The sequence below is a fragment of the Montipora capricornis genome, chromosome 11, assembly GCF_036669925.1.
Source record: "Montipora capricornis isolate CH-2021 chromosome 11, ASM3666992v2, whole genome shotgun sequence".
NCBI lineage: Eukaryota > Metazoa > Cnidaria > Anthozoa > Scleractinia > Acroporidae > Montipora > Montipora capricornis.
In genome coordinates, this window is record NC_090893.1 from 30966273 (window position 1) to 30977397 (window position 11125).

Consider the following 11125-nt stretch of genomic DNA (forward strand, 5'->3'; position numbering starts at 1 on the left):
GTGAAGTGGATGGCTCCAGAGTCACTTTTTGACGAGATCTTTACCACCAAGAGCGATGTGTAAGTATCAAGTCTGGTGTTTTTAGAGTCAGTGAATGCAACATGCCAGATGCTAGTGCATTCCTAATTCAATGTATTGCATAGGTGTTAACTTGTTTGTTTTACTTGCAGTTGGTCCTACGGAGTGGTCCTGTGGGAAATTGCAACTCTTGGTCAGTGATAATTTATGAAAGTTTAATTAACATATTATACTACATATGGAGCTGTTAGCTGGAAACGGAAGTGAAAAGGAAAAGTGTTTGTGATCCGGAACTTTAGAGTTGTTCCAAATTGTATTTATCTGTTATAACGATCAGTGTCAGTTAAAAGGACTCGTTTAGAGACCTCAAAAAAAAGGCGACGAGGACGGCTGCGAGAACTTTATCTAAAACTATTATTCCCCGTTATTGCAATAATTTCGCGATGATCTCAAGTCGTTCGGAAATGAAAGTGTGTTTCCACATTCCAGAAACAAAATTGGCATGAACGGTGTGGGTTTTTGAAGAGAAAATGTAAAATTCATCGTCCAATGCTCGCTTTCTGCACATAACTTTAAATTTGATTATTTCACTTCATTGTCAGGACGAGAACTTCAAAGAAGTGTATCAAAATGTTAAACGCACGTGCGGGGCATGCAGAAGTAAGTGTTTTTGCTAAGTAAACCAATTGTTATGTGGCGCCGGTTCTCGTAGCCGTCGTTGTCATGACGGACTAACTGAATGACTGAATAAAGGAACAAACTTTAAGGAAGGATGCCCATCCGCCTGGCTGACTAACCAACTTACGTTGGCCTACCGACACCAGGGTTTTGACAGGACAGTTTTGTAAAATAGCGGACATATTTCTGAAAGCACCAGGCGTAACTTTTTTTGACGCTGCAAGGCGTCTTGCGAGCGCTAAAGGCGCTAGGTACCTGGGGGGTTCTGGGAACATGACCCAAAGGAAATTTTTTAATAGAACATTCAGAAACACTGGATTCCATGTTTCTGGAACCCAAGAATCAGTTTCCCAGGCAAGGCTGGAGTTCACTCAAATTTTCTATAAAACGTAACTAAAAAAATATATAAAAATAAAAAATGAAACAAAACCTTTCAAATATTGGCATCAAAGTACCGGACATGGAATGGAAAATGACTGGATGAAACGCCTGGCCTCCAGCCTCAAACGAATCCCCTGCCGAGACTGGCTTGCGGGCTGACTTACTGAATGAGTAAAACAAATGAGGGAAGGAACCAAGTTTCGCCATCTGACTGGTTAAGCAACCATCGAAAGTAGTGACTTATACAATGACTGAGTTGCTACCGAAAGATTAATTGACTTATTGACTGACTGAATGAGCAAGTAAAGAAATGAAGTAAGTAAGTAGGAATGTCCAAGGGTTTAACAGATTAAATAAGGAACTGAAGCAGCAAGCGAACGAAAGGGAAAACAAATGCTGGTTTGGATGAAATGGGCCATGTTGAGTCCCGAGGGATTGAAAACTTTTGTCCCACCGAAACTCGTTCCCAAACATTTCAACTCAAGGTTCGGGGTACGAAATCTATTGTCTCTGGCCAATATGGCCACCGCGTGAATGAAGCCGATGAAACGACCTTGATCTTCCTTCCCAATTTTCTGTGCATAGGATCTGCATTTCTGAATGTGTCCTTCGCTTTCTTATTTACGGTTGGAAAACTTTTGAACTCTTGGTTGAAGGTTATCTTTGCTTCACCTCTTGCATCTTAAGTCTTAGTCTCGGATTTCTTTCATTAGAGCGCCCCCTCCCCCCTTTCTATGGTTCATGATTAGTCTTGATGCATATTATGTCGATCATTTACAGGGGGGTCTCCTTACGCACTAATGAAGATCAAACAGCTCTTGGAGAATTTGAAAGCAGGTTACAGACTGGAAAAACCTGACATGTGCACAGACCCTGTGTAAGTTAAACGGAGGCGATTTTTCCTAAGCACTTGTAGGCAACAAGTTTTATGAAAAAGGTGCAGTGTTTTGATATTAATAGGAAGAGTGAGTGGTTAATCTATTTTCATACTTTCCTGCATCAGTCAAGTTAGACATGAATGCTTCACTTGAACATAAATCAAGGGGCACGCCCGCTTGGCTAATTATTACTAATTGAACTTGAGCCATGTTTACTTTACATTTAAAGACACTGTAAGATAAGTACAGAAAAAAATAGTTTTGGGAAAATGCAATTTAACACATTTAAAATTGTGACGCAGTTGGAAAATGAGGTCCAAAACCACTGTCGGCTTGGCCTTAGTTTCGTCTTCTTCCATATCAACACAGATCTACTCAAAAATACAAGACACAAATTTAATTCATTTTATTTGTGCAAAAAATACGGTTGCCTGTAGATAAAAAAGCTTGGCGCTACAAGAACAAAAACCTTAGTATAAATAAAGCCTTTAAGAATTTAAAATATCTGCAGACCATATTCATCAATGGCGGTCAAAAAATAAAGTTATGTCTTTGTGCTAATGAGAACAACTAGCCTCGCTCCAAAGCAACATTTCTTTTGTGTTTTGTTCATGCAAAAGAGGCTAGTTGGTTTCACTAGCACAAGGACAAAGGGATAATTTATTGGCCTCCATTTACGGTCTATGAGACGTAAAAGAATGAAATTTGCTCGAATCAGGAACCTATGAATGATTTTTGGGGAAACAGGGTTAGCAGGTAGGATGAAGATCGATTTTCCTTCAGGAAGAAAGAAATTCATATTTTTGTTAATTTTTAAGGTACGTTTTGATGAGAGACTGTTGGAACCAAGACCCAGATGAACGGCCAAGCTTTCAGCGGCTCTATAAAAGACTTGACGATATGTTGGAGGAGCAAGAGGACTACTTTGACTTTGGCAAAAGGGATGATTCGAAATATTATTATACGACACAGGAGGCAAAGACAGCAGAAGATGACGAACTGGACAACCTTGATGTTGTAAGTCCACGGGGTGTGTCCACGGTAAGTTTTGCAAAAGGAGCTACTTGTGCTTGGGTCTTGCATAGCAGAGTTAAAGTTGTGTATGGAAATAACTTTTAAAACTTATGCTATCATAACTTTCATCTTAGCAGGGGTCAAACGCCGCAGAAGCTGAAGAACCAGCCATCGTCGATGTTGAAAACCCACAGAATGTGTCCAAGGCAAGTCTTATAATACATTAGAAGCTTCAAGCTGCACAGTGCAGGGATGTGCTGGACCTTGCTTGAGAGCTGAATTCGTTTGTTAAGATCACCTATGAAACAAATGAAAAATATGCTATCTTACCTTTTTTCTGATTGTTGGCAGGAGCCAGACACGTCAGAGGGTTACGAACTGGAAAACATTCAGGATGTAAGCACTCAGAATGTGCCCATGGCAAGTCTTCAAGCTGATGGATCTCAGTTGTCTCCAAATGCTTCGCTTACCGTAACTAAGCTATAAGTATTTTTAGTACTTAAGATATGTTAACTTTAGCTTTAGTTCTCTTGGTTTTTAGATAGACATTGCAGTCAGATTGCTACTGAACCAGTTAATGCTTTTGCTTATTTATTTGTTTCTTTGTTTGTTTCTTATTGAGTGACATATTAACCCGGATGAAGTAAGCTAGGTTGCTCGCTATTAGGCTTACATACTTACAGGGACCAGGCGTTTTTCACTTTCAAAGCTCCAAGATCTGCCTTGTCGTGACTTTGCTCGCCTGCATCCCAACTAGCAGGGAAATAAGACGATCTCAGACGACCCTATTATTATAGCTCCCTGGAGAACTTCCCCCATCTCATGGTCAAGACAAACACAATGACTTGCTTATAACCAGTTAACTTAAGTTTAATTGCACTGTTGGCGAGAAGAATTTCTTTCCATGGCTTCTACTGAGACCCCAGTAAATCTAAAAACTCGACCAACTATTTAAACCTTTCTTTCAAAGCAAAAGTGTATGGCAGTGCCAAATATCTCTGAAAAACGTTTACCTTTTATCTGAGAAAAATCCCTGGAGGATCCTGTAGGTTGTAAAGCAAAAAAAGCATCTCTATCAATATATGTAATAGATTTGTGAAGCTGAAAGATGAAACGTGTATTCTTAGAAAGACAAAAAAACACACAAAATAAGTTTGCTTGTAAGTAAGTATGCCTGGCCCTAAATTCGAAACAGCGATAGGTCTTGCCATTTGAAAGAAAAGGAGCACATAAAGATAAGTATAATGAATCAATTTCTTAATTTTGGTAATTTTTGTAAAAGTGCAAGCTGCACTTAAAGTATGTGCGCTGTTATGTTGTAGATGGTGCATTGCCATAATAAAAAAGAAAGTAGAGTAAAATTTCACTGCGTTATGTTTCTAAAGAAGGAGGGGAACAAGAAATTTAAAGTAAGTTAGCTTGCAAGTAAATATGCCAGGCCCGAAATTAGAAACAGCGATAGTCCTTGACATGTTAAAGAAAAGGAGCACATAACGATAAGTATAATAACTCAATTTCTTAATTTTGGTAATTTTTGTAAAAGTGCAAGCTGCACTTAAAGTATGTGCTCTATTATTTTGTAGATGGTGCATTGGCATAATAAAAAAGAAAGTAGAGTAAAATTTTGTGTTTCGCTGATTTATGTTTGTGAAGAGAGAGGGGATCAAGGGAAGGTCACACATTCAAATGATGGCACAGTAGCTTCTTCGCTGTGAGTAGGAACTTACAGAGGACAATGTTGAGACGGGAAAAATAGACAAGGAGACTAAAACAGAACCACATGTTATCAGGAATAGATGGTTTTTACGTGACGTCACAGCGGCCATTTTGGTGTACTAGAAAAATAGACATCCTCTCCCTTGGGGACTGAACTCTACTTTTATGCAAATTCTGCGCAAATATTTTCTATTGTTTTCTACACCAAAATGGCCGTCAACTCACGTGAAAAAAAATTATCTATTGGTGGGGGAAACGGTGCAACGAAAGGTGTAAGAGGAATGACACTTTTCTAGGCAACTGATAGGGAGCGTAACACTAACAGCCAGTCATTATCACAAGGACCGTAAATGTATCTAATGACCGTGTTTGTAGTGTTTATTGCACTTAGATGCTTATGCGCGGCGGGTATGGTAGGTATATACATAAGGTGTCTTTTGGCCACTCTCAAGAATATCATAATATTCTTTGTTTGTCCTCCAAAATTTTGCATAAGCATTGTTTTTATTTTCTCTTGGGACCCTTGTAAGTCCCAAGAGAAACTGGAACATTAGGCCACTTTCAAAATTACCGTAATACTCTTTGTTTGTATTAGCATTGTTTTAAGTTTCTCTTGGGATTTGCAATGGTCCCAAGAGAAAATAAAAGCAATGGTTATGCAAAATTTTGGAGGATAAAGAGGATCGTGGTATTTTTAAAAGTAGCTTATTGGAGAGGGCTTCTTAAACAACGCTGACATAAATTAGAGGGGGAAAATTGTCGACAGACAAGCTGGTCCAGAAAACGTTTTGAATGCACATTGACTTACCCATCGCAAGCAGAAATCTACAGTGAGTCTGAACAGGACTGTCGACAACATATGGAACGTTCTGTATTCTGTGACAGGTTGACATCTAAAACAACACTGTGGGGACGATGGTGCAAAACATTTTTAGCCTAGCCCCAGACAAAGGTTTCCTTTTAAACTTAAAATAACGAGCAATTTTCTTGAAGCATATGTTGACCACTCTTTTGCTAACTTGTTTTCTTAAATTGCAACTGAACCTTTATTTTACAGTGCTTTGTTAAAATCTACATATCTTTCAAAGCAACATGTCCAAAAATTTTGGTTAAAGAGTTTCACGCCCTTCCCGAATTCCGAGGTTCTTTTTTTTTTGGGGGGGGGGGGGGGTAGACTGGGCTGAGTGACTCATGCAAAGGAACTTAGCTTTCTACAAAGACCACACACCGGTTTGGCATATTGCCTAGAACTGACGCTTTTTTACTAATATTAGTCCCCTCATAGAAGCACGGTTTTCGGAATCCGTCATAAATATCGGGAAAAAGCAATGCCCATAAACACTCACTATCAATTGTGAATTTAACCAATTCAAAACATCTTCTTTGCATGTTGCTTTAAAAAAAAAAGTACTATAAACAGCCTCGTTTCCAGGACCTCTGCCTTGCCTTCTGCACTCGTTCCCTTGGCTTCTTCCCTCCCCAGCCCCAAAACCAAGGAGAGGTCCTGGGGACGAGGTTGTACTCTACAAGTAGGATTCAGTTGCACTGACCAAAGGAAAAAAAAAAAAATTTTCTTGGGATCTCAAAACTATGCTAACTTTGTCTAAGACAATGGAGACCCTGGGAACGAGGTTGGGCGCGCAACACCATGTTACTCTGGAGGGGAGGTGGTTAGGCTGGTCTTTCATATACCGGACCCGAAATAATTAAGGTCCATGAAACAAAAGAACAAAGCGAACATAACAACATCTAATTAGCAAGGCCTAATCGGAATGACAATTTTTTTTTTGTTCTCCGCCATTTTTAGTCCGGTATATGAAATTCTACCCATATTTTCTGTCGTGATCACAACTTTTAATATTCGGCTAAAAAGAAAATTTGACTTCCAGCTTTTTATTAAACTTCTTGTTTAGCAGTTCTTCTCAATTATTGTTTAAGATTTTTTTGTCGTTGAATGTGGTCGTTTAAGGAAACGAGGGAAACTAGAAAAGAACTTATATCCAAGCGAGGGGGGAGGGGGCTTGTTTAAGGAAACGAGCCAAACTAGAGAGGAACTTATATCCAAGGGAGGGAGGAAGGGTTCTCCTCATTGGCTCCACTTTTATTTCAAGGTATATAGAGCCCAGAGGAGAAGTTGTGAACTTTTTTTCTGACTCTTTTTTATGGGTATGATTACCGAATCGTTTTCTCATTAAATTAACAACTTGTTACCATGCTGCCAAAACGTTGGTTACTAGGCAAAATTATAAACACGTTTTGATGATATTTCCAATGGTACCATAATCAACCAAATCACCAGTGACCATTAATTCATACGACCTTTTATTTAATATATACTCAACAAAATCACCCCATCGCTTTAATTCCTTAGAAATTTCCGTATTGCACTCTTTCATACAACAGTTTTGAGGAAAGCGCCTAGTGGCTCCTGCGAGGTAAATTAGACGAAATTGTTGCATGGAGAAATATTCCATTGCATTCACGCATCGGCCGGGATAGCCCAGTGGTTAGAGCACCCCGCCCAATTCAACCTTAGCGGGTTTCGAATCCGAATCGATTCCTGGCCGATGCTGTGTTTTTGTTTGTTTTGCTACAAAGATTTCTATTTCTTTTGCGAATTAGTAACGTTACTATCCAAACTGTGCGCAAATGAACAGAATCCTTTATTAATAGAAACCTTTTCAGAAAATCGCCTGTTAAAAGCTATAAGATTACTTACATGAACTTGCTGCATGGAGAAATATTCAATTGCAAACCAGTATCGGCCGGGATAGCTCAGTGGTTAGAGCACCCCGCCCAATTCAACCTTAGCGGGTTTCAAATCCGAATCGATTCCTGGCCGATAGTGTGTTTTTGTTTTTTTCTACAAGGAATTGTTTTTGTTTCGTTATAAGCAATCTTATACAACGTGATCTTGCACACTGTGCTCAAATGAAAAAAAAATCCTCTTCCAATACAGCAGTTTTAAGAAAAGCGCCTTGTAACGATTGGCTTGCGGCATGCTAATCCATATTCAAAACCAATTTCAAATTTGTGACATTTTACACAGACTGTCACGATGGGAAGATGTGCTGCGGTGTTCAGATATGGCCAGAAATGCAAGTCAGTATAATTAGATGAAGGCGGATTTCACTAAGCGTCACGGAGTGTCCCGGAATACAGACACTTAACGTCACAAAGTGTCCCTCAAACGTGGCTCCTCAAGTGAGCATAAAAAGCTGCATTTACCTTTTTTTGGGGAGGGGGGATACCTTATCTAAAATAGTCATGTCTAGAAAGACGAATTTCCTCCGCCACAAGATTCCACAAAGAATGTCAACATATTTACATTTGCCTTCAATGTTGCGTTGGCTAATGAGAAAATTTGAAAGATTTCATAGTCACTCTTTAGTTATTAAAGCTAACGTGCCAAAAAGACATGCGCACCTGATTTAAACTTAAAACAGAATAAATCACCCCTGCCCACAATCGAGCGAAAACGAGACAAAGTTGCAATATATAACTGGAAAATATATGTAGAAAATGTCACAGGGGGTTGAGCGAAGCTCGCTTTAGTGGCCACGTACGAGAAAAAAGCATTCCTGCCAATGCTCCTAGGAAAGTCTGAGACGCTCTGGCTTCATCCTAAATGGATGTCCTCTGACGTGATCAGAGAGGCCGACAAAGAAAGATCGATTAGCGAGGTAGTGCTTCGGTGCTAAAACAGAACTCAGACTACCGTCACTCTACTCATAGTGTTTTGTTACTTTTTTTATCCTCAAAGTTTGGAATTTTTCGAACTCTTCTTAATTTGCTTAGCTCATGTTTGTGTGACAGATCACTTCGTCTTACTTGCGAGGGCAACTGTTTCTGAAGAAATCTTCAAGCTTAAATTTTTTGTGACTCACAAATCCTGTTTATTGAGCAATGCTTCTCACTTTGCATGCAAGGATATTTTTTGACGTTTTTCAAAATCCTCAAAACAAAAGATTTTGCCTCGCTGATAATACCACACTATTACCATGTCAGAGGCCCATAACCTTGAGCATGCAACTCGAAGTTGGGCCACTAAGACTAAGGTGACTTAAGATAGATTTTCCAGCGAAAACAAAACCTCTTAGCCAATCAGGAGCATGACATTATTAAGTGAGTGTGGTCTCCTGCGAAAGTTGATACTTATTTAAATCTTTTGTTAAAATAGCTTCTTGTCTAAAAATGCCGCAACATAGATCAAATATAATGGGAGTGGCACGTCCCTAGCCACTGCATAAATCTTGATGAGGGCCATCACATCATTTATTCATTTTTCTGAAATTTCAACTTTCAGGACTCTTGTAGTTGGTTCTTGTTGGGAAAACGTTCTGGAAAAATAGGGATGTCTAATATTAATGGTAAAGAGAGCAGGAAGTATAGCAGGCTTGACGTAATATCCAAAAAGGTTCATTCTGTATATATGAAAAATCCAACAGTAAACAGAGGTTTGCCGAGTACTGGATGCAGCCAAAAGTAAAGGGAACTTTCTTGCCGAGTGCTGCATGCAGATATCTGAAAGGCCAGACTACACCAAAAATAACGTTCGAAAAAAGAGTGTCAGCTTTGGTTCCGCGATATTTTTGGCCAGATGACTAGCCATTGATATTCTGCAACATCCATTCATTCCCTAATATTAAATCCACGCCCTCTCTTCATGATCTTTGTTTTTTACAGGTCGGAAAGATCAGCCATTGGCCAAATATTCGCAAAAGAGATTAATGCGCCTCATAGCCAGTAGCGATAACTTGAGTTCCTTTATCTTCCATTCATTTCAGTTGTTCCTTGGATTTGGTAAAACGATAAGCGATTCGTTGCACAAAGACACGTTATCATTGGTATTTTCTGTCCGTAAGTTCTTTTTTTGAGAGCCACATGCTAGAAAACTGCTATAAATCAACGTTAACCCTCAGTAAATAAAAATTATTCTATTAAATTTCTGAAGGAGTTTGTCCACGATTGTTGATTTCCAACTATGTTCAAACAGCCAAACATCGCACAACAAAAGGAGACAGCCTGTGTTTGTCATTTTGGGTGAATTCCTTTCTGAAGACAGGCTTCGTAGCTGGAAGATGAATCTTCTCCGAAACGTTTAGCTTGATTTCACATTTGCCTTCAATGAGTAACTTTGAAACATTTCATAGCCACTCGCTACTTATTTAAAGAATAGCGTTGCCTCATGAACATGCGCACATGATGGAAACTTGAAATAGACTAAGTCATCCCACAATCGAGCGAAAATCAGACATAGATGAAATATATAATCGGAAAATATTACATAAGAAATGTCACAACGGGTTGAGCGAAGCTCACTTAGGGGGCCACATACGAGGAACAAGCGTTCCTGCCAATGTCCCTAGGAAAGTCTGAGACGCTCTGGCTTCATCCTAAATGGATGTCCTCTGATGAGATCAGAGAGGCCGAGAAAGTAAGATCGATGAGCGAGGTAGCGCTTTGGTGCTATAACAGAACTCAGACCTCCTTCGCTCAACCCACAGTGTTTTGTTACTTGTTTATCATCAAAGCTCGGAATTTCCCCATATTTTGTCAATTTGCTAATCTTACATTTGTGAGAGGGCTCACATCATATTTCATCAGCGTGGGGAATTATTTGTGAAGAAATCTTCGACGTTAATTGTTTTGCGACTCATATATCCTATTTTGGAGCAGTGCTTCTTCCTTTGTATGCAAGGACATGTAATGTTAAAGTCTGTCAAGAATTTGTCGTGTCCATAAACGAGAATGTTTAATTGATTTACCCACACTCAAACAAAAAGACAATACAAATGCATGCCCTGGGAAAAACGTCAGCTTACACAAAATTAATTGTACCACAATTGTGCGAAAATCCAAATAAGGTGCTACATATAATAACTCAGCAAAGGTCGCCATGGATGGCGACGGGTTGGGCCAGGTTCCTTTGCTAGCCTTGGCCTAGTAAATTCAGGAAATGTCTGAACACCCAAAATTATTCCTGGATGAGATTTCGATCCTGTTTTACTTCATTTCCTGAGCTCTGAGGTGATACAAGATGCATTTGCCATAATGACTGGTTCCCTCTTCGGACTTGACGACTTCAAACTGCATTCTTGATTTCACAGTGAACGAAGTTGGATTTGCCTTCTCTCTCCAAACACTCCTGTATTTGATAGCCTAAGTTGTTCGCAGTTCAGTTTTTTGACTTACTGCTGTAGAGGCCTCTTACTAACTTAAATATGGTTGGACAGTAGCCCCTCTCTCCAAAATTTGCGTATCTATTTGAAGGGCTTAAAAATTTCATGATTTGTTCAAGGATTGCCAATAGCTTAGTAGATTCGTTTGAGCTTATGAGGCGAGAAGTCCGTGTTCAGGGTTGTACACTTCTTCAGGGCAATTTTTTCCTTAATCAAATACCTGAACAACTTCTTATTTATTATTGGGCGCAAATCATA

The 11125-nt window shown here is 39.3% G+C and overlaps 1 protein-coding gene across 1 annotated transcript in view; it reads left to right on the top strand.

The window, feature by feature from the left end:
* LOC138023368 (fibroblast growth factor receptor 1-like) overlaps positions 1 to 3455 on the top strand; it is a 9987-nt gene extending 6532 nt beyond the window's left edge. Inside the window, exons 5-10 of the mRNA XM_068870379.1 lie at positions 1 to 59; positions 171 to 211; positions 1858 to 1954; positions 2774 to 2996; positions 3104 to 3175; positions 3321 to 3455. The exon at positions 1 to 59 is cut by the window's left edge and continues 153 nt beyond it. Coding sequence (XP_068726480.1) covers positions 1 to 59; positions 171 to 211; positions 1858 to 1954; positions 2774 to 2996; positions 3104 to 3175; positions 3321 to 3455 — 627 coding nt within the window. The remainder of the gene's footprint in view (positions 60 to 170; positions 212 to 1857; positions 1955 to 2773; positions 2997 to 3103; positions 3176 to 3320) is intronic.
* Positions 3456 to 11125: the final 7670 nt, after the last annotated feature.